This window comes from Enhydra lutris, unplaced genomic scaffold (assembly GCF_002288905.1).
Source record: "Enhydra lutris kenyoni isolate GAN:26980312 unplaced genomic scaffold, ASM228890v2 scaffoldscaffold34, whole genome shotgun sequence".
Taxonomy (NCBI): domain Eukaryota; kingdom Metazoa; phylum Chordata; class Mammalia; order Carnivora; family Mustelidae; genus Enhydra; species Enhydra lutris.
The window spans coordinates 9995110-10018647 of record NW_019154118.1 but is presented as its reverse complement, the minus strand read 5'-3'; the positions used below and the strand labels follow the sequence as shown (position 1 = coordinate 10018647).

General features: G+C 54.2%; 1 protein-coding gene across 1 annotated transcript; it reads left to right on the top strand.

Annotated features, from left to right (window-relative positions):
- Positions 1-7713: 7713 nt before the first annotated feature.
- Positions 7714-23108, top strand: LOC111153986 (roundabout guidance receptor 3). Its single transcript, XM_022513339.1, has 27 exons — positions 7714-7873; positions 10991-11317; positions 11622-11779; positions 12233-12353; positions 12450-12588; positions 12870-12997; positions 13277-13401; positions 14585-14756; positions 15074-15282; positions 15513-15594; positions 15901-16066; positions 16295-16461; positions 16979-17100; positions 17292-17517; positions 17732-17853; positions 18098-18269; positions 18422-18607; positions 19583-19606; positions 19687-19729; positions 19936-20075; positions 20393-20587; positions 20740-20878; positions 21043-21255; positions 21635-21786; positions 21920-22027; positions 22236-22403; positions 22906-23108. The coding sequence occupies exons 1-27, from the start codon at positions 7714-7716 to the stop codon at positions 23106-23108; spliced, it is 4167 nt and encodes a 1388-aa protein (XP_022369047.1).
- Positions 23109-23538: the final 430 nt, after the last annotated feature.

Below are 23538 nucleotides of genomic sequence, written 5' to 3'. Positions count from 1 at the left end.
TTGTTTCCTCGTGTGTTAAGTCTTCTGCTGTCCCACACGACTGTTATACACTCTCCTCTCTCCTCAAACTATCAACACTTCTTCCCCCATCTCCGTTCTAGCTGATATTTTTGCTTCCTATTTCATGGGAAATCGAGGAACGATCAGAAGAGAATGCCCACTGGCTCTTATCACCTATTTGTATGTGCCCAGACACCCTACCCTTTGTCTGTCACTGTGGCTGTTACCGTGGTTTCTAAGTGAACATGTTCACTTACGGACCAGATTGCATCATGTCTTTCCCGTAAGGACGTTGCGTCAGCACTCTCCCCCTCTCTTCTTTGTATTATGGATTTCCTTTCTCTATTAGATAATTTCAGTCAGCACATAAACATATTTCTCCCATTTGTTTATAAATATATATTAACATATTTTTTTAACTGTCTCCCTACAAAGCTTCCCATTTTGGCAAAACTAATTCCTTTCCTTCCATTTACTCTTGGACCCTCTCCAATCAGATTTTGCCTCTGCCAGTCCACCGAAACTGCTTTCCGCATGGCCAACAGTGGCATCTACATTACTAAATCCAGTGTTAATCTTTGTCTTCATCCTAATCCTAATTGATCTTACTACACTTATCGTGGACCCCCTCCTCTGTCACTTGGTATTTCCTTTCTTAAATTGGGTTCCAGGACATCACGCTCTCCCAGATTCCCTCTCATCTCTCTGGCCCCTTCTTAGTTTTCTTTTGCTTCATCCTCAGCTTCCTCAATTCTAAATGTAGAGTACCTAAAGGTCCAGTCCTTGGGCCTGTCCATTTTATTCTATCTCCCTTGATGATCTCATTTACTTCTGTGGCTTTATGTACCATTTGTATGATGAGGACTCTCAAATTTATAGCTCTAACCTAGACTGCTCCTTTGAACTTCAGACTAGATCATCCAACTGTCCATGTGATGACACCACCAAGATTTCTAATAATCATCTCAAACTTAACATGCCCTAAACCTAATTTCCTAATACTATCCATCGAATCTAAGCTTCCCCATCTCAGTAAAATCTTGTCAGCTCTAATTGCAAAATATATCCAGAATCTGGCTGTCACTCTTCCTACTGGTACCTCCCTGGTCCTACTACCGTCATCACTTGCCTGTGTTATAGCAAAAAGTTTCCAGCCGTTTTCCCTTCTCTGCCCTTGCCTTATCTTCTGTCTGTTCCCATCACAGCAGCCAGAGAAATCCTATTAAAAATAAGTCAGGGGGCACCTGGGTGTCTCGGTGGGTTAAAGCCGCTGCCTTCGGCTCAGGTCATGATCTCAAGGTCCTGGCATCGAGCCCCGCATCGGGCTCTCTGCTCAGCAGGGAGCCTGCTTCCTCCTTTCTCTCTGCCTGCCTCTCTGCCTACTTGTGGTCTCTGTCCATCAATTAAATAAATAAAATCTTTAAAAAAATAAAAATAAGTCAGGTTATGTCACTCCTCTGCTCAAAAGTTTTGCTGTGTGATTTTGGGGAGTTTACTTAAGTAAAATTACTTCACTTACTATCCTTTCTTATGCCCAATTTTCTCATTTGAAAAACAGAGATAGCAGTACTACATCATAGGGCTCCTGTGGGAAGTACACAAGATTACATCTTCAGAGTGCTCACACCAGATTCCTTGTCTGTCTTTCTCAGACAGGTAGCCCCTATCTACCGACCTGTGTCTGGCACACAGCTGGTACCTGATGAACGTCTGCTGACTAGTTGAATGAATAGAACTTCTCAATAGACATTAGCTGTTCTCAGGGATTATTTGTCTCTACAGTTTCACTTCTAAGAACTTATCCTGCAGTTATGCATGTGCACAAAGATATATGTATGTTTATTTGTCTTTTTTAAAAGATCTTATGTATTTACTTGACAGACAGAGATCACAAGTAGGCAGAGAGGCAGGCAGAGAGAGAGGAAGGGAAGCAGGCTCCCTGCTGAGCAGAGAGCCCGATGCGGAACTCGATCCCAGGACCCTGAGATCATGACCTGAGCCGAAGGCAGAGGCTTTAACCCACTGAGTCATCCAGGCGCCCCTGTATGTTTATTTGTAACACTGTTTATTTTAAAAAAAGATACAATCCAAATTTCCATAAATAGGGGACTGATTACAAGTGTATGATACATACATACATACATACATATATACATATGGAATATTAAGCAGTCATTAAAGTAAAAAAGATGGAGATATATATACTGATATGAAACCATGCCCTGAAAATATTGATGTTAAAAAAAAAAACAAGGTTCAAAGCAGTATACATAGTATGATCATATTTGTGTTTTTAAAAGGATAGAGATATGGGGTGCCTGGGTGGCTCAGTGGGTTAAAGCCTCTGCCTTCGGCTCAGGTCATGGTCTCAGAGTCCTGGGATCGAGCCTCTCATTGGGCTCTCTGCTCTGCAAGGAGCCTGCTTCCCTCTCTCTCTGCCTGCCTGTCTGCCTGCTTGTGATCTCTGTCTGTCAAATAAACAAATAAAGTCTTTAAAAAAAAAAAAGGATAGAGATATGTATGCTTTTTCAGTCTGGAAGGATACACAGGAAACCTTCAGTAGCTACCCCCAGGCAAATGGGTCTAAGGATGAAGGACTTAAGAATGGTGGGGACTTCTGGAGCACTTCCGAGGACGCTTTGGTTGAAGATCCAACTCTTGATTTTGGCTCCGATCATGATCTCGGGATTGTGGGATCGAACCTGGTGTCAGGCTCCATGCTTGGTGCAGAACTGATTTGAGATTCTCTCTCTGCCTCTCCCACTGTCCCTCCCCCAGCTTGTGCTCTCTCTGTGTCTCAAATGAATAAATAAAATATTTTTTTAAAAAAAGGAAATAGGATCTTTGGAGAGAGAATTAGTTAAGAAGAGATCACACCGTATTGGTATGAGTCCTAACCCAGTGACCTCTGTCCTTATAAGACACACACACACACACACACACACACACACACACACACACTCACTCACAGGGAAGAATGCCTCGTGAGGACAGAAGCAGGGATTAGAGTGTTACATGAGAAACCAAGCAATGTCAAGGAGGGCCAGCACCCACCAGAGGCCGGAAGAAGCAAGGAAGGATTTCCCCTAAGCCTTCCGACAGTGCGTGGCCCTGCTGATGACACACTGGCTTCAGACTTCTAGCTTCCAGATCTGGGAGGGAATATATTTCTGCTGTGTGAGGCCAGCTAGTTTGTGGTGCTTTGTAACAGCAGCCCTAGGAAACAAATATAAGAAGGAGGGGAGGGGGGAGGCAGAGAAGCTAGTCGGCTCTCAGGGGCGCTCGTGAGGTCTGTCTAGTTCATCAGCTGTATTCACAAAACTGATTTTTATGCAGTGCTTGCTGTGTACCATTCATAAAGGGACCCAGGAAAGCTCTTTCTCTTCCAGCCCTTGTCCCATCCGTACTGGGGTCTGGATATTTCTGCCCAGTTGCCTCCGGATTTCCAGACTTGGTGGAGTGTGTTGCAAAGTGTCTCCCCGCAGGTTCCTCCACTGGAACCCTGTGGGGCAAGGGGTACTCTTGGGCAGGGGGCCTGGCTTATTATCTCAGCAGCTATAGGGCTTGCGCCAACAAACCCTGGCTCCTGCCGGGGGCAGGTTCCTGCTGTCCGCCTTCCAGCCGGGTGTCTGCTCTTTGCTCTCAGATCCCCCCTCCCGTTTGGCCCTCTGGCCCCTGCCGGCTGGGTCACTGCCCCCCTCCCTGGCATCACCACTCTGAAGCCAGCAACCCTGCTGGGCCATTCACAGGCATAGCCTAGTGGGGGTGGGGGACAGATGTTAGTTCCTTGCCCCCCGACCCCCAAAACACACACATATGCTCAATGTGTACCAGTGCCCTGGGAAGGGGTCCAGGCAGAGAGAGTAATGGGAGGCTGCAGGCTCCAGGGGGATGTAAATGGGCTGGGCGGTGTGTGGGGGCGGGGTGGGGTGGGGGGGTATGTGTGTGCATGCATGCACACTGGGGAGACAGACAGTGGCAGTAATCAGTGTGAGATGGGGGGTTTGTCCTCAGACTGCCCTCCTGGGCAATTACATGCCAGCAACTTCATCCACCAGCTGGCACTCAGGCTCAGGACCACCAAGACCTCCCATATAGCCCCCAGCTTAGTCCCTGAAAACTCCCCACCACATTCTCTGGCCTTTGTGCTGGCACTAGGCCAAGGAAGTTGGCCTGGGGTGACTATTCTCTCCCTCAACACATAGACACACACACACACACACTTCTTCCCCCTAGATGCCATAACCCTCTCAGAACAAACTATCTCCATCCTCTCTGCCTGCTGCTACTTTCTGCCAACTTCCCAACCTCTCTTCTCTTCCTTACCCTTTTTATTTATTAATTTTTTTAAGATTTTATTTATTTATCTGACAGACAGAGATCACAAGTAGGCAAAGAGGCAGGCAGAGAGAGCGGGGGGAAGCAGGCTCCCTGCCAAGCAGAGAGCCTGACGCGGGGCTCGATCCCAGGACGCTGGGATCATGACGGGAGCTGAAGGCAGAGGCCTTAACCCACTGAGCCACCCTTCCTAACCCTTTTTAAAGTGCAGACGGTACTATTGATGAGACTCTGGAAAAGAAGTGGTCTCCTGAGGTAGTAGAAGGGAGGGGCCCTGAACTCAACTCTGATTCTTCCTTCAGCCCAAGGTGGAAACTTATAAATCAATTGAACGGACCCCCAGACAAGGGCTTCCTGATTTCAGTGCACACACTCGGAGTGTTGTATGTGTTACAGGAGCACCCGCCGTCTACAGGTAAGGAAGTGGAGGTAGATGCAGGGAGTTACTTACTCTGTCTATGCAACAGAGAGACTCCAGAGTTTTTATTCTGCGGGAGGGGAGGCACTGCTGGTAAGGAGACAAATAGGAAGCAGACTGCTTCTAGAATGGCTTATGGAAACAGTCCAGAGAGAGGCTGGACTTGAAAAGGTGCAGGGCCAACTTCTAGGCTGCCCATCTGACCTTAAGAAAGGAAGGGAAAGAGAGGGCTGCAGAAGAACTCGAAGGCGTGACCCCTCTGTCTTCTCTCTGTCCCACCGCCTCCTAGCCCCAGGGCTCTCGGAACACTAGGGCAGGGGAAGGGAACTTGGGAGGTATTTATTTCCCAGTGTACCCCCAATTGAGTACACACCCTCTTTTGGCATTTGGTCTGAGTAGGTTTAAAGGGAGAGTATTCTACAGATACAGAGGAGTACCGAGAAGGAAAGAGCAGAGAGAAACAAGAAGAAAGGTAGGGATAGGAAAAAGAACATGCCAAGAAGGGGGGAGGTGTAGAGGAGGAACAAGAGATTCAGACTAGGAGAGTCCAGGGAAGGAGAGTGGCCCCACTATTTGTCCGACCTCCAAACCAGGATGAGAGGGATTTGGAAGCAGCCTTGCCTGTGCGCTGAATTGCAGCCTCCGCTCAGGGAACCCTGAGCAAATACGCCCTGATCCCCACATAAAGGGCCAATTAACTGCGCCGTCTCTGGGAACAAATCCGCTAACAGGGTGACAAGCCCCTAGACGCTGGCAGGCCCTGTGTTTGCTGAGAGGCCGATTGGGAGCAAATCAGGGGATTAGGATGGGGCAGGAGCCACATGGTGGGATGCAGTTTCCTGTCTGCCACAGCTCTCCGTGCCCTGCAGCAAGGCCAGGTACCAGTACCCTGGATTTCTGTCCAGGCTTAGCCTCTGGTGTGATGGAAGCTGGGTGACTCCAGTCAGCAGGAGGCAAAACACAGGGTCCCAGAACCGGAAATCTGAAGCATCAGAGCAGAGAAGGTAGTACAATATCTCCTTATTAGAAGAGGAAATTGAAGTCCACAGAGGGGATGTCTTCCATTTGGCAAATATGGGATTGGAAAGCCCTTCTGGGAGCATCATTCCTGAACTGATTGATTTTCTGGTGAGGGAAACCTTACAGTCTCTTACCTGAATGCTGCCTGGCCCTGGAGCAAAGGACAGTGTCAAATCCCATATTTTAGTACCCTGGTGCATCAGAGAAAATGTGTTGCTAGCCCCTGTCTACACCGACTCATCTCAGCCTCAAGGTCAGGTCGGATTTAAGCCGTTTGTGGGGCACCAAACCCCAAGTTCAGCACAGGCAGACCAGGTGCTGAAAGAACAGCTCCCAGGGCGCTGCCTCCTGCAGGACCGTCTCAGCACTCCAACCCCCTAGCACTTTTGTTTCCGGCTTTGGGAACTCAGTCCAGCGCAGAGCTGCTGCATGTGGATTGGGGGTGGAGTTCTGGGACAAGCCTCCCCCTCTTTGACAAAGTGTCTTCTTCACTTGAGCACTGCCTGCCTGATACTTTGAACTCAGGAATGTGTTTACTGTGGGCTCTGTGACCCGGTGGCATCCACCTCTCTGGATCTAGGCTTGTTCACCAGCCCCTCCCGGGTCAGAAGCAGCCACCCCAGGAAGGTGGTCTCATCATCCAGAGCCTGAAGACTGGGCTAGAACCCCACCACTCAGCCATCAACATGGCTTTGCCCCAGATAGATAGGCCCAGGTCTCTCGCTTTCCTTGACACCCCAACGCTATCTCTAGCCTAGGAAAGTGAGCGAGTGAGTGGGTGGTAGAGGACGAGGAGATTTTTCAGGTAAAAAGAACTGCAGAAAACTCAGAAGCAGGCTGGGTGGAGAAGAGGGGATCACGGTTTCTCCCCACTGCTCTGCATTGGAAGGACAGCCTTTATCGGGTTTGAACGGTTTTGCACGAGTTTTGCATCAGGCCCTTCTCTTCTCTTGCACTTGCCTTTACAGAAAATACTGCTCTCTTTTGTCTTTGTCCTGGACTATCTGCCTTCAGTCTCCTCAAGAAGGTAAAACAATTTAATAAACCACGTCAGCGCACAGTACTGTAAAAGTACGCAAATAGATGGCCCGAGGTATGCATATAGATGCTAAGTGCCCGGGTTCCCTTGAGCCTGCCCCCTCCAGTTTTATCCTTGGTGAGTCTCCTGCGCCTACTACTAGATTAGAGCGTGTGGAGCAGGACTCCGGGTCAAGACACAGCACCCTGTCCCATGTTCTCTCCGCTGTAAAACGGGCTACAGCGGGGTGACGGGTGGACGCGCCGTGCAGTTATTCCGCACCCGCTCCGGACTCCCGCGCCAAACCACTCCAGCCTCCAGCACTTCGCAGCTAAGCCCCGGGACTTGGGAGGAAATTGAAACCAGGGCTTTGAGAGGTGGAGGAACGTTCTTGGTCTTAGCCTAAGGGCGGGTAAAAGAGAGAAGGGAATTCTGTTTTAAAGTCAGTCAGAAGGGCAGAGTCAGACAGAGCCTCATCCCTCATCTTGGCTGCTTTGAGAAAAGAGGGAAACTGCTGCGGTGTCCAAAACCCCGACCCGGGACGCGGGGCGCGGGGCGGGGACTCAACTCGCGGGCTACGCGACTCGAGTCTCTGGCCCTGCTAGTGGCCATCGGGGTGGGGATGGGAGGGTGGAGGGAGGCGGATTAATCCCTTAATTACGCCGTGATCGGCCTGGCACCTGCTTTCCGCCCGCCCAGCTCCCGGGGGACCGCGGCACTGGGGGGTGGAGAGAAGGACGACGGAAGGAGGAGGGCACGCGGAGGCACGCACCGTACCCAGGCGCGCCGGCAGGAGAGCGGCACCGTGGCTGGGGCAGCGCGCAGAGGCTGTGGAGGGGCTTACGGCTCCCGGCCCGCGGGTCTCAGACCCAGGGGCTGGGCCCCGAGCCCCCCGCCCCGATCCCAGTTGGGTCGCGCCATGCTGCGCTACCTGCTCAAAACACTGCTTCAGATGAACTTGTTCGCGGACTCGCTGGCGGGGGACGTCTCCAACTCCAGCGACCTGCTCTTCGGCCTCAACTCCTCGGTGGCGGCGCTCAACCACAGCCTGCTGCCCCCCGGCGATCCTTCTTTCAATGGTAAGATCCTGCCCCGTGGGGACGTCGGATCAAGGGATGGGGTAAGGCGGGAAGGCGGGAAGGCGGCGAGGAGGGGGAGGCCAAAGCGCCCCTGCCTCAAGATCTGGAACCAAGCGGAGCGTCCCAAGCGCCTCCAGGGAGAAGGGGTGAGGACCAAGGGGGGAATTTGGGGCTTGGAGCCCTTGAGTGGGGGTATCAGCGGAAGATCCAGGGCTTGGGAGGAGATGGCTGTCAAGTCATTGCTCTCCATCTGCGCAACCGACCCCCGCGGCCACCCCAAGTGAGGAGAACCGTGGCTGGTGATGGGCAATACCGAGCTAAGAGAGGCCGGCACCCAGGGTAGGGAGGGCAGAAGAGGGCACGCTGTCGTCGGAGGGCCGGGGCCACTCGGTGACCCACCCAACTAGCAGGTTTTCCTTCGCGGACCCAAAGTTTTCCAAGAACTCACTTAGGACTTAGGTGAGGAAGCTGAAACGTTGGATGTGTTAGCTACAGAGGGCGACAAAAGCGGAGGGCGGTTTAGGGAAACTTAGAAGTTTGCAGCTCAGAGGTGGAACTCACAACAGGCCCACCCGGCAGGACTGCGGCGGGCGGGCTGTGCCGGCGGCGAGGTCGTTACCGCTAATTACGGTGATTAATAAATGACTGAGACAGCGCGCGCTCCCCTAGCGCTGCGGGGAGGTGGCCGGAGTTGGCCGCTTGGAGTCTGGGGAAGACGCCCGATCGCGCCCCCTGCCGGCCGCGTCGGAAATTCCAGCTTTCCCGGACACCTTTGCCCAGGATTTCCCCTCTGGTTCCCCCCCATCCCTTGACATCCACCCACTACAATCTAGGGGCGCCACGGTCCTGGAAACTCGAAGAAGATGAAAAAGAAGACATGGGAAATGTGCATGTGTTTGTGTGGGTGGTACTCCAGGTGCTGAGGGAGGAGCCCCAGAGCTTCATTAGCATGATCATTAGCTATTCATTAGCTGCTGTCGGAGCATCTCCTGAGACGGGGAATGACAGGGAAGAAATTCCAGGGAAAGGGTGCCTGCAGCTGTGTCTACAGGAATTACGGGGAAAGGGCCGACCAGAAGGGTGTGGTATATACAAGGCAGCAGGGCCGAAGAAGGTGGGAAGTGAGCTGGAATTCTCCAAATACCTGGCCCCCCTTCAGGTTTCCAGGAGGTTAGGGGCAGAGCCCTTCTCCCAGACAGCACAGATACACCTCTGCACTCCCAGCGGTCTATCTAATAGTGTTGTCACCATGCAGTGTCTCATTTACACTTGAAAATGTAAGGAGGTCTGTAGGTAAGTTATTGATGGCCACATCTTGCAGCTGAGGAAACAAATTCAGAGAAGATGAAAAGTACTCCAGCGGTCACAAAAGCAGCATAAAGCTTAGCAATAACAAACCTATTTCCATTACACCCTAAGGTTATGCGATGGGGAGAAAGAAATATTAGGGCCTGATAGAATCTGATTAGGTACGGTGGGCTAGGGAGGAAGAGCCCCGAAATAATCAGGGAATTACCATATTTATTGAGCCTTCCCCCAAGCGCTTACATTCATTATGGTATTATGACAACCCTATCACCACTCCCATATTCAAAATAAACAGACTCAGAGAAGCTCCATAATTTGCCAAGTCTGTATAGCTAGGAAGTGTCAAATCTGAGATCTCAGCCCTACTTGGTTCCAGGACAATCCCTGAGCTCTTAGCTGCTCTACCGTGGCTCAGCATGGGGCTCTGCCTAAATTGGGACTGGGGTGGGATGCTATAGAAGAGACAGCTGAGAAGCAGAGATTTCCATTTGGAAGGAAGGAAATCGAGAAAATTACTCCCTTCCCTAAGTGGGAGGGAAACTGATCTTGTCCTAGCCAGTTTAACTGTCCCTGGACAACGTCGGCATGGGGCAACCCCTTCCAGCTTTGTCTCCGAAGGAACTTCTAAGAGTAGGGGTGGGGCAATGAAACCCAACCCCACACCGACGCCTGGAGCTCAAGGTCCCGGGGGTTTTGTAACAGAGTGGGAGGGGCGCGGGCGGGGGTAGGGTTAGGTAGTGAACGGGAGTCGGGGTAGTCCTGGTTATTTGAGGACGCCAAATTATGCGAGGCAGCAGCGGCGCCTACTGGCCGCCGCGGGTTACAAATCCACTTGTGATGAAGTGGGAGTGTCTGAGCCTAATGGACTCGAGGATCCTGGATCCTAAAGCAACTGCGGAAGATGAAGCCCGCAGGAGTCTGCAGGCCAAGTGAGAGCCAAGAGCAGACCGTGCAGGTGAACCGATTCGATGAAACAAAAGAAGGAATGGAGTCCCCTTCCTAGTTAGTGATTCTTAGCCTTTCTCTGCTACATCAACCTGTAGAAGAATCTGTTGAAAATTCCGCACCTCTTAGAAAAGGTGCGTTATTCGCATTTTGCTACCATTTTCATTCAGTTCCTGGGACTTTAAGGGTTTCTCCAAGCATGATCGTCTGGGAGTCAGTAAGAGGGGTACCTGGCTGGCTCAGTCCGCAGAGCCTGCGACTCTTGATCTCTGAGTCATGAGCTCAAGTCCAACGTTGAACATAGAGTTTACTTAATAAAATAAATAAATAAACAAAAAAAGACAAAGAAGCGCTCTATGTCCATTCACGGACTCCAGGTTAAGAACCTTTCCTAGTCCCAGACTCTAGTCATATCGCTCTCTTCTCACCTTTCCAGAGAGACCCCAGGCTGGCCCACCACCATGTGGAGGCCAAGGACCACGTGTTGGCTCTGGTGCCCCGCTTCAGGGAGTGAGGACAATCTGCGAACCAGTCGGTGTGGGAGACTGACTACCCCTGGACTAGAGGAGTGGTCTACTTGCCCCGACAAGGCCCAGTCACTCTCCACTTAACCTTGAGAGAAAAGGCTGGTGTCTTTAGGCAGTTTTTTAGGCAGTTTTTAGGCAGAGTTTGTGTCCTGATTCTTCTACTGATCTGCCTATCTGTAAGCATATCCTTTCCAGCCCAAGAACGTGGAGGTATCCGTCTGCCCAGAGGACCCCTTCAGAGGGAAGGGGGATGGGGGGCAGACAAGGTTGTCTTTCGCTCTGGAACCTCTCCCTAATTTCCCGGGGCGAAATGCTGTGCCAATCCCCCTGCCCTCAGCGTCAAGGGTGGAGCCGGAGGACGCGATGCCGCGCATCGTGGAGCAGCCGCCAGATCTGTTGGTTTCCCGAGGCGAGCCGGCCACGCTGCCCTGCCGCGCCGAGGGCCGGCCCAGGCCCAACATCGAGTGGTACAAGAATGGGGTGCGAGTGGCCACTGCGCGCGAGGATCCGCGCGCGCACCGCCTGCTGCTGCCCAGCGGCGCCCTCTTCTTCCCGCGCATCGTGCACGGGCGCCGCGCGCGCCCCGACGAGGGTGTCTACACTTGTGTGGCGCGCAACTACCTGGGGGCAGCAGCCAGTAGAAATGCCTCGCTGGAAGTGGCAGGTGAGAGTCGCACTGTCTTCTGGTTGGTTCCCAGCAGATGCGGGAAGGCCCCAGGTAATCCGATCAGGAACCAGCCCCAATCTCGGCTCCTTCAGCATCTTCTTTTGGGACCGTGACCCTGGGTGTCTAACGTCCACGCGCTGGCCAGAGTATTTTTGCACCTGGGGAAGAGTTCGGGTCTGTGGTGATACACCCCTCCCCAAAATACTTCCCATGTGTCCTGACCCAGTTGTTCATTTATTCCCCTGGTCATTCATTCCCATTCTCTCCTTGTCTCTGTCCCTGTCTCTCTCTCTCTCTACAGTCCTCCGTGATGATTTCCGGCAGTCTCCTGGAAACGTGGAGGTGGCAGTGGGGGAGCCGGCGGTAATGGAATGCGTGCCCCCCCGTGGCCACCCAGAGCCTTCCGTGTCCTGGAAGAAGGACGGTGCAAGACTCAAGGAGGAGGAGGGGAGGATCACGGTGAGGAGGTCGTCTTGGTGGGCGGAGCCATAGGGTAAGGCGCCCTGCATGTCCCAAAGGAGGAAAGAGTGAATCTAAGGGTTTTGGAGGGCCAAGGAGTAATGTCTTGAGTATGATAAGATTTAAGGAGATTTAAGGTCCTGGCATTAGCAGACCAGAGGCTGAGAGTCAGCTAGTAAGTGAGGGATAAGTTAAGGATGGATAGGATGGACTTGGAATAAAACAGGTGGAGAGCAAGAGGCCCCAGGAACGTGTGGAAGGTAGGTTGGGCTGTGGGAACAAACATAGACCTGAGGGCCCCTCCCACCCACTCTTGGGCAGATCACTTAAGGATTCCTTATCTGATAAGTGGTCAATTTTTCTGGTCTTCTTTCTGGGCTTATTGGGAGGATGAAATAAATAAATTTGCTTTGATGGCTACCAAAGACCAAAGTTACCATTATTACTCTGCAGATCCGTGGAGGGAAGCTGATGATGTCACATACACTCAAGAGTGACGCAGGGCTGTATGTGTGTGTGGCCTCCAACATGGCGGGAGAACGGGAGAGTGGGGCCGCTGAACTTGTGGTACTGGGTAGGCACAGGGAGTTTGGGGGTTACAGGGGTGTGCAGCCTGGGTAGTAAGAAGCCGTGCAGACCCCCCGGCGATTCACTCACTCCCGCTCCATAGAGCGACCCTCGTTCCTGCGTAGACCAGTGAATCAGGTGGTCCTGGCAGATGCCCCCGTGGATTTCCCATGCGAGGTGCAGGGGGACCCCCCACCCCGTCTACGCTGGCTCAAGGAGGATGGGGAACTGCCCACAGGCAGGTGAGAATCCCTCTCCTCCTGCCTGTAAGGACACCCAACCAACTCAAGAGCATGCCCTCTCCTAGAAAACGGGAAGGCAGACATCATCTCACTTGACGACACACAGAAACCTGTCTCCTGAAGACTGTGGCCCCTGCCCTATCTGGTCCCTATCTCATTTGATGGGTCCCTGTTGAGGCCTACCTTGTCTTTATGTATCCCAATTGTGGTGTCTGTCCTGGGGGAGAGAAAAGGGGTCTGTAGCTCTGGCCAACCCAGCCTGGGGGTGGGGAGTGGAGCAGGTATGAGATCCGGAGTGACCACAGCCTTCGGATTGGGCGTGTGAGTGCTGACGACGAGGGGACCTACACCTGTGTGGCTGAGAACAGCGTGGGCCGTGCCGAAGCATCTGGCTCCCTCACTGTTCACGGTAAGGGCCCACCTGGGACTGCCCGAGGCAGGGATGAGATGCGGGAATGTGCAGGACCGGGTAAAGAGGAGAATGAGGGAGAAAAGGCCGAATGGGAGAGATGGGTGGGCCACTTGAGACTTGGAGGAGAGAAAGGAGGAGAAAGCTGAGCTTGCTTGAACAAGAGATGGGTATCGGCTCCCATTTAAGCCAAGCTTGGGCTTCCCTCTCTCTCCTGTTCCCTCAGTCTCCCTTCTGAATGCCTGACTCCCTGTTCTTTTATCCCCTCCTCCTTCCCAGTCCCACCCCAGCTGGTGACCCAGCCCCAGGACCAGATGGCAGCTCCTGGTGAGAGCGTGGCTTTCCAGTGCGAGACCAAAGGAAACCCCCCACCTGCCATCTTCTGGCAAAAGGAGGGAAGTCAAGTAGGTGGCCAGATCTGTGGGCTTCCCACAAGCTTCTCTTCTGGGTCTTAGCCCCCCTCCTTTTACATTCTGCAGACTTCTCCTGGAGGCCCTGTTTTACCTTTGGTCCTCCCAGAAACCCTTGCAAGTTATTTGGGAGGCTTAAATAAGATAATGAATATAAAAGGCCTGGAGCATATTGAACACTTTAAAAAGAAATGATGTTAATATGTTTAGGTGGGAGGAAGCAGTCCTGTATGGTAATTCCCTGGAGAATCCTTCTATTGCAAGGCTGTCCTGAAGATGTAGCAAATCCAGCCCATACCTGGGGCCTGGGCTTTAATAAACTGCTCTGAAAAGTATTTACTCTAACAAAGCTGCTCAGGGCACAGCAGGACTCGATCATCTACTTCCAAGGGACTTCCCGGGGGGAGCTCATGGTCAGCCCCCTGTGCAAACAAATTCCTCAATACACAAGAGGAATGAACACTCACTGAAGTTACAACATGAGTACTGAATGCTAGGGGAAGGGAATTTTGCTACTGGGAAACAGGGTCAGTATAATCAAATAAGTCTGACTAATCCCACCCCAATGGACAACCAGTTCTCCCACTACCTCATTCCAAATCCACACCACAATTTTCCAACATCTTCTCCAGCACCTGGGATTGCTATATTTTAATTAGATTCTTAAATGAGTAAAAATGCTCATGGTAGTAGAGGGTGGGAGTAGGTAATCCATCAGGGGTTAAGCAAGGTGCCATTTACCTGTGACCCAAACCTCTTTCTCCAACCTTCCATGTATCTACGTAACATAGAACCAGAAAGAAGGGGAAAATATTAAACCTTTATCACATAATGTTTTAAAAGATTTTCACAATTACTCATTTAATCCTTATAACTATCCCCTAAGAGCCAAATTTGGGGAAATCTGGGCTCAGGAGGGTTAAAGAACTTGCTCAAAGTTTCCCAAAGAATAAGTCACAAAGCTGGGAAGTGCACCCCAAAATCATCTAATAAAATGACCACATTTTTGTGAGTAGATCTAACTAGTTGGCGCAACGTCATATAACTGGCTGGTGGTGACAGGGTAGGAACTAGAACCTTAGGAATTCTCTGAATTCTGGGGTTGATGGGAATAGGGATCTTTCTCTCTGCCGGCTGCGTGCTCATTCCCTACCCTGGTTCCTTGCTCTGTCCCCAGGTTCTGCTTTTCCCCAGTCAGCCACTTCAACCGAAGGGGCGCTTCTCAGTGTCTCCCAGTGGCCAGCTCAACATAACCTCTGTGCAGAGCGGGGATGCTGGTTACTACGTGTGTCAGGCTGTTAGTGTGGCCGGCAGCGTCCTGGCCAAGGCCCTATTGGAGGTAAAAAGAGGTAGGTGCTCATGGAGATAGGCCTGGACCCATGGCCTGGAAGGAAATAATGGCTTCAAAATAATCTGTTTTTCTTGGATTCTATATAATATGTCTGCAAGGGGAGGGGCGCGTTCCTGAGACATGACCTTGAAGTTTGGAAATCCACTACAGCAGCCACTGACCTGTGGCTGGTCCCAGGCAGAGACTCCAGATGGTTATCGAAGCCCCTCCGATCTCTGGGGGGAGGAGGAGAGAAGGAACAGAGAAGGAAAACAAGGGGCTGGTGGCCTGAACCCAGGATCCTCTCCTGAGGTGCCCAAGTTCTTCCTCTCTCAGCCTCCTCCTTGGATGGGCTGCCTCCCATCATCCTCCAGGGACCAGCCAATCAGACGCTGGCACTTGGCTCCTCTGTGTGGCTGCCATGCAGAGTGACTGGGAACCCTCAACCTAGTGTCCAGTGGAAGAAGGATGGGCAGTGGCTGCAGGGGGATGACCTCCAGCTCAACCTCATGGCCAACGGTACCCTGTACATCGCCAGCGTGCAGGTGAGTCCCCTCCACCCGCCGGGACCTGAGTAACTGAGCATGGCCACACAGTCCACGTGCCCACCTCTCGTAAGTATCTGCTGGGACTCCCACCATCTCTAGTCCTCTGCTCTCTGAGACCATGGAAAGTGGATCATGCCTTCCCCAGGCTTCTGAACAACACCCCCTCAACCCCCTTCACCCTACCGTGCTCCATCTCCAGTTTGCCAGTTCTCTACCCTCCCCTGCAGGAGACGGACATGGGTTTCTACAGCTGTGTGGCCAAGAGTTTCACCGGGGAGGCCACGTGGAGCAGCTGGCTCAGGAGGCGGGGTGAGTTTTGCCTCTGGCCCCTTGCTTTGCCTGCACCTTCATCCATACCTGCTTGGAAAGTAGTCAGTACCTCCCCAGGCCCCAGCACTGCTTGAGCTTCCAAATACCATGGCCATGGTGGTGGGGAGGAGGAGGACGGAAGTGGTACCCTTGGGAGGCTGATGTGAATAGGGTTTAGTACACTCCTTTCCCTTCTCCACTGTCACCAATGTCACAGCTCCCCAGCTTCTCTGTGAAGGGGGCAGGTTACATGGTAGGGGCATCCTTTTCCCATCCTTCTACTTAAAGATTATTTCCTCACTGCAGAAGATTGGGGAGTATCGCCAGAGCCCCCTACCGAACCCAGTATCCCTCCGGGGCCTCCCTCTCAGCCAGTGGTCACTGAGATCACCAAGAACAGCATTACCCTGACCTGGGAGCCCAACCCGCAGGCGGGGGCCACAGTCACCTCTTATGTGATAGAGGCCTTCAGGTATGGAGAAACCTGGAAAGTCAGAAGGGAATCTTATGTCCTTGGCTTGGCTTATGGTGGGGGGAAGCCTGGCTTATGTCCTTATGGTCTTGGCTATGGTGGAAAGAGTTTTGCCAGTTCCCTCTCCCAAGGTGAGGAGATAGGAGGGGGCCATAGAGAATGGGTGAGAGGGAGTAGACGGGTTGGGGGTTCCTGGCTCAGACAACTGTCACCCCATCCCGGTTGCAGCCAAGCAGCTGGCAACACATGGCGGACGGTGGCCGATGGCGTACAACTGGAGACACACACGGTTGGTGGTCTGCAGCCCAACACCATCTATCTATTCCTGGTGCGCGCTGTGGGAGCCTGGGGCCTCAGTGAGCCCAGCCCCGTCTCTGAGCCTGTGCGCACCCAGGGTGAGTAAGGTCAGAGTCCCTGGCTTGGGGATATGACACGAAACACTGCAGATCACCCCTCCCATCAAACTATGACAGAATGGCAGCTCTTCTCTGCTGTGCCAGGCCTCTCCTGGTAGCCCAGCCCAGAATAGGTCATGCCTCCCTCTCGTGGAGGGAACAAGAGAAGAGGGGAGAGGGGGAAATTCAGTCGTCTTGGCAGACCCTCACTCCTGAGACTTTTACCCACAGATACTGTACCTTATTAGGACTAGAAGGGACCTTGGCAGGTTCATCTTCATGCTGGAGATGAGGAACTGAGGTCTCTAAAGTGCAGAAAGTAGGTTCATAGTAGCTGGACACCCAGGCCCACCTCCAGAAGCTCTTCCCCTGACCAGCCCCCTCCTGATCCTGGGGTGTGCTCTGGGGTGCTAAGTAGTCCAGTCTATGGGTGCAGTGCAAGGTAGGATACAAGGACACTTTCAGTCTCACTCCCTGTCCCTGGTGGCCCCTGCTGAGTGGGCTCTCTGGTCACTAGACAGCAACCCATCCAGGCCTGTGGAGGACCCATGGAGAGGACAGCGGGGGCTGGCTGAAGTGGCTGTGCACACGCAGGAGCCCATAGTCCTTGGGCCCCGGACCTTGCAAGTGTCCTGGACTGTGAGTGTGGCATAGGGATGAGGTTAAGGGCAGGGATGATCATGGGGGCCATAGGGACCTCTAAGAATGGGTCCGGGAAGGGTGGGAGGTGAGTGCTGGGGAAGACAGGGTGAGAGGAGGAGGGGCAGGGCCCAGAGGACTTGTGTGATCCCTGTTTCTCCTTCTGATGTGCTTTGTCCTGTCTCCTACAGGTAGATGGTCCAGTCCAGCTGGTGCAAGGTTTCCGGGTGTCTTGGAGGGTAGCAGGTCCTGATGGGGGAAGCTGGACTGTACTGGACCTACAGTCCCCAACCCAGCAAAGTACTGTGCTGAGAGGACTCCCGCCAGGGACCCAAATTCAGATCAAGGTGCAAGCACAAGGCCAGGAGGGGCTGGGGACTGAAAGTCCTGTAGTGACCAGGAGCATTCCTGAGGAAGGTAAGGGAGGAGGAGCACAGAGTGGATGAATGGACAACAGGAAAAGGGGAGTGGGGAAGGATAGAAGTTTGCAGGGGAAGAGCAAGGGGAGCTGTGGGAAGTAAGGATACCTGATATTTCTGTTCCCAAGGTGATACCTGGGAGTGGGAAGGTTGGGGCAGGAGGCGTAGCTGGCAATGACTGTCTTTCTCATCATACTCCACGGTGGGCACAGCCCCCAGTGGTCCCCCTCAGGGAGTAACAGTGGCCTTGGGGGGTGAAGGCAACAGCAGTGTCACGGTGTCCTGGGAACCTCCACTCCCTTCCCAGCAAAATGGGGTCATCAAGGAATACCAGGTACAGGGTTTTGGAAGGGACTGGGGAGGGGAGGGAGGAGGAGAAGCTAGGGGCTAGGATTAGGGAGGAAGGAACCTAGACTTTGGGGCTGGAGATGTGGTTGGGGAAGAGGAGAGAGGTTTCAAAGTGTTCCCTCCAGGCTGAATGATGCCTGGCTAGCCCCCTCTACTATTCAGAGTTTCGAGTTTCCACGTGAGGCCAGGATTCCTTTTCAGACTCTAAACCCGGGTCTCGGTCTCTCCAGATCTGGTGCCTGGGCAACGAGAGCCGCTTCCACCTCAACCGGTCCGCGGCAGGCTGGGCACGTTCCGTGGTGCTCCGGGGACTGCTGCCCGGTCTTCTCTACCGGACCCAGGTCGCGGCGGTCACCGGCGCTGGCGTGGGCGTGGCCAGTGTCCCGGTGTCGGTGCAGCTGCGTGAGTCCGAAGAAGGGGTGGGCGCGCAGGGCTGGGGAACTGGAGTCGGGGGGTCCTGGCGTAGCTGGGCCTACGGGGTCAGGGGTGCCCCCCCCTTCCTCGCTGCCAGGTTTCCAGGCTCCTGGTTCCCCTCACCTCTCTGACCCCCACAGCTTCCTCGCGGGAATCGGAGCCTGGGCTGGAGGTGGGCCCGGGGCTGGCGGAGCGGCTGGCGAGGGTGTTGCGGGAGCCTGCCTTCCTCGCGGGCAGCGGCGCCGCCTGCGGGGCGCTGCTGCTCGGGCTCTGCGCTGTCCTTTACCGGCGCCGGAGGCAGCGCAAGGAGCTCAGTCACTACACGGGTGAGCGGCGCCTGGGGGGCGGTGCAGGCGGAGGGGCTCACTTGGGCGGTGGGAACGGAAAGGCGGGGCCTGGAATGGGCGGGGCCTAGAGATCCCGCCCCTCCGGAAGGGAGGCGGGCTGTCCCGAGAGCAGGACGGGAGGAGCTAGCCGCTCCGGGAGTGGGGGCGGGGTCAGAGGGAGGGGTGGCTCCCTCGAGAGGGACGCGCAGAGGGCACCGTAGTGCAGGGAGCGGGCGGCACTGGGGGGAAGTGGCAGGACCTAGAAGGGGTAGGACCTGAGTCTGGGAGAGGGATAAAATAGTCCCCTAAGATGACTCGAGAGGAGAGCGGGCTTTGCAGTCACTCTCATTATAGAAGGGGCAATTCTGGAGGGGCGGGGAGCTCTTTCCCGGGGGGGCGGGGCCTAGCAGGAGGGGGCGTGGCCAGGGTCCGAGTATTAAAATGTAAGGCAGGATCTGGGTGGAAAGGCGGGGCCCGCTGAAAAGAGCCGACTTGATTTCTGCTACTCCCTGGTAAGGGGCGTATCTGGAGAGATTCGGAGGTCTCTTCGATCAGGGGTTCCCAATCTTGGCTACACATGGGAATCACTTGGGAAACTTTTTAGAAAAATACTTTTTTTTTTTTTAAAGATTTTTATTTATTTATTTATTTGACAGACAGATCACAAGCAGGCAGAGAGAGAGGAGGAAGCAGGCTCCCTGCTGAGCAGAGAGCCTGATGTGGGGCTCAATCCCAGGACCCTGGGATCATGACCTGAGCTGAAGGCAGAGGCTTTAACCCACTGAGCCATCCAGGCGCCCCTAGAAAAATACTGATGCTTGAGTCCCACTTCTAGAAATTCTGATGAAATTGGTGCAGGGGTACAGGCTGAGTGAAGGAATTGGGACCGTGGCCAAGAAGGGAACAAGAATGTGGGTATTTCTGACCCTTTCTCCATTTACCCTCTTCTTTCTCCCATGGATTCCTTTTCGGAAGCCTCCTTTGCCTACACACCTGCAGGTAAGCTATCTCTGCTCCAATGGGGTTCAGACCCCAAGTACGGGCCCTTCTCTCACCCAGTCTCCCCCTCATCTTCCCAGTGTCCTTCCCACGCTCAGAGGGCCTCTCTGGAGCCAGTTCCAGGTAATCCTTGTAATCCATCTTCCAAGGACAATCCCCCTTCATCAAGCCACCATTCTCCTTCCTCCTCAGGCCTCCCTGCCACTGACTGTCTCCCACCTGCCACCCTCAAATTCACCATTACTGATGACTCTTAAATTCCTGATGACTCTTAAATTCGCTAGCCTGTTCAGGCTCTGGGTCCCCAGCGTTCACGTGCTTTCCCTCAGGCCACCCATGGGCCTTGGCCCCGCCCCCTACCCTTGGCTAGCAGACTCGTGGCCCCACCCATCTCGAAGCCCCTCAGCCCAGGAGCCCAGGGGGAGCTGCTGCCCCAGCAATCCTGACCCAGACGACAGATATTACAATGGTGAGGAGTTCTAATTCCCTCAGTGGCACACCTGGCCCCCAACACCCTTCTCTCCTCTCCACCTCCTGGGGCACACTGAAGGGAGCCGAGGATTGCCAGTCTTCCTGAGGTTGGTCAGTCCTTGGGGAGGATATGAGTTGGGGGAACTTCTTTCACGCCTAACCTTTACCCTGGTTTGGGAGGTAAGGTTTGGGTGGGGGAAGAAGTTGATCCAGTGGGATCTCCTTTTGCCCTCCATTCTCCTGTTGTCTCTATTTCTCTGTCTCTGCACCCTGTCCCTTGCCTCCCCCCCTGGCCTCCCTCTTTCTCCTCCTCAGATGCAGGGATCTCCCTGTACCTGGCTCAGACGGCCCGGGGCACTGCTCCCCCTACCGAGGGTCCTGTCTACAGCACCATTGAGCCACCTGGGGAAGAGCTGCAGACCTTCCATGGGGGTTTCCCCCCAAATCCCCCAGGGGATCCAGGCACCTGGAGCCAGTATGCTCCTCCTGAATGGATCCAGGGGGACAGTGGTATGACTTAGTCCCTAACACCCCCATTTTAGCTCTGAGCAGAGCATCCCCAGGGAATATCCCTACCCTTCCCCTCTGGAACCCAGCCCAGCACCTTCTGACATTTCTCATCTGCTTCTTATCTCGGTGTGTCCCCATCCTACCCTTCTCAGGAGCCAGGGGAGGCAAAGTAAAGCTTCTGGGAAAACCTGTGCAGATGCCCTCTCTCAGCTGGCCAGAAGCCCTGCCACCACCTCCCCCTTCCTCTGAACTGAGCTGCCTAGAGGGGCCTGAGGAAGAGCTGGAGGGCAGGTAAGGCTGTGCCCTGTTGCAGATGCCCTAAACAGATGGGACCAGCCAAGGGCCCCCTGCAGGGGGAGGGCAGAGGTGCTAGGAGAGGAGCAGAGAGGGCAACCAGAAGTAGAAGGTATGGAAGCTACTCAGTCATCACTACTCTCCTCCCTCTTTGCCCCCAGCTCAGAGCCAGAAGAGTGGTGCCCACCAATGCCTGAGCGGAGCCATGCGGCAGAGCCCAGCTCCAGTGGAGTGTGCTTGGTCCCTCCATCCCAAGGGGAAGCCCCCTCTCCCACATCTTCCTATGGACAGCAGTCCACAGCCACTCTTACCCCCTCACCTCCTGACCCTCCCCAGCCTCCCACTGACATTCCCCATCTCCACCAGATGCCCAGGTAGGGAGGTATATAGTGCCTTGCACACTATAGGCCCTGGGTACATATCTATTCTGTGGATGATTGGATGGATGGATGGATGGATGGGTCTGGGATACAGAGGTCTCATGACCACGTCAGAGTGGAAGTGTGATTCGGGAAGGAACTTGATGGCTGACAAGGTCTCTCACTCCCTTCAGACTGTTTCTCCATTGGAGTGGCTCAGCAAGCTTCTTGGGGCATTTCAAAAACATGGCTCCCTTCATACTTCCCGAGCTTTCGAGCCCTGTGGGGGACAGCCTGTGCCTTATTCATTGGAGTATCTAGCACAGTGCCTGGCACATAGTAGGCACTTAGAGTTTCTTGAGTGAACAAATGCTGAAGCCTCATGTCGTTGCAGGAGGGTGCCTCTTGGGCCAAGTTCCCCTCTCAGTGTATCCCAGCCCACTCTGAGTAGCCACGAAGGGAGGCCTATTGGCCTGGGTGCTGGCACCACAGTCTCCCATCACCTCAGCCCCAGCCCTGTCCCCAGTACAGCCAGCAGTGCCCCGGGTGAGTCTGCAGATGATCCGTCTGCCTCTACCTTCCCACAACCCCCACCCCCAGCTTGTTTCCTCTTCACCCTCAAGCCCCTTTCCTGATCGTCTCTCGTACCTGCTCTTTTCCCCGTCTGCTAATGCTACAGGGAGAGCTCGGCAGGTGCCTGGGGAGATGACTCCTCCACTTCAAGGGCCCCGTGCCCGAATCCGGAAACCCAAGGCTGTTCCCTACCGTCGGGAGCACAGTCCTGGCGGTGAGGGTGCCATGGGCCATGAGAGATGGTGACAGTAGGGGGCCTAGGCAGGAAACCAAGGGTGAGCTCTGGGGGCTGGAGGAGGGAGCAGGTGAACCTAAATCTTGGGCCGTTCAGTCGCAGCCTCCTGGTGCCAGGGAGTAGGAGTGGGAGAAAGATCGGTGTCAGGCGAGGTGGGAGAGTCTGCTGAAAGCCAGTCTCTCCCCAGACTTGCCCCCACCACCCTTGCCGCCACCAGAGGAAGAGACAAGCTGGGCCTTAGGGCTGAGAGCAGCAGGCAGCATGTCCTCCTTGGAACGGGAGCGGGAGCGCAGTGGGGAGAGGAGAAAGGTGCAGGCTGGGCCTCCGGGGGCCCAGCGGGGTCCCCACCTGGATGGTAAGGAGGGCCAGGGCAGGCCAGAGGGTCACGGCTACACCAGAAGGGGGCACTGGAGGCTAATTGTGTAGTATAGACCCTGCCATGGAAGGGCTCTGAAATTTTCAACCCATCTCACCCCTCACCTTCCTTTGGGTTCATGCATTTGGTCCAAACTTACACTTGTCTCTGTAGCTCTCTCTGAAAAAAATCCCCTGAAGTTCGCCAGTTGTGTAACTTCCCAGGACTGCAGCCCAGATGAGGGAAGAGTGGGGCTGGGTGTTCTGTCTGTCCTTCCCCAAGGCTCTTTCTGTCTGGGAGTTCCTGATGGGTTTCTGAGCACACGTTATGTCAAGACCACGTGCTGGTCATGCTGTTTCTCCTCAGCCCCCAGGGTGGCCTGAGCACCGTGCCGGCCGTCAGCAATTCTCAGAGCTGGGATTGAGGCCAAGGTGGCCCAGTGGGCAAACAGGGACATTCTGTTCTCTGCCTGGGCCTGGTTGCCCTTCTCTCTTGTGTGCAGAAGAAGCCTGGCTCCCCTACAGCCGACCGGGCTTCCTGTCCCGGGGCCAGGCCACCAGCACCTGTTCCACAGCAGGCAGTAACTCTTCCAGAGGCTCGAGCAGCTCTCGAGGCTCCCGGGGCCCTGGCCGGAGTCGGAGCCGGAGCCGGAGCCAAAGGCCAGGACAGAAACGTGGAGAGGTGAGGTCTGGGGTGTGCAAGTGATGAGAGTAGAAGGCTAGGCGTGGTGAGCCAGGGGTGACTGAAAATAGGAAGAGAAAGAAAAGCTTTCTGAGCTAGTGTCAAAAGGAGGAGACCCAGTGACTGAAGGGGGAAGGATCCTGGAGAACAGGTGACAAAGGTGAAGACAAGGTCATACTGAGAGGAGCCTGGCCTCCACAGAGGAGAGTGGGTTCAGGAAGGACTAAGGAAGAGAGGAGGCCCGACCCCTCCCACAGCCTGCTTTTCCCAGCCTAGGGCCTTGCAAACCAGCCTCTTTCTCTCTCTAGGAACCAAGATGACCCTCAAGGAGGATATCAATCAGGAGTTCCACAGGGAAGGGCTTGTCCCCGGGGCCGGGGAGCCTTGCATGAGAGCCCCTCCCCCTGGTAAATGGGGGTGAGCAGAGAGGAGCAGGGGGCGGTTTCTTCCCTCC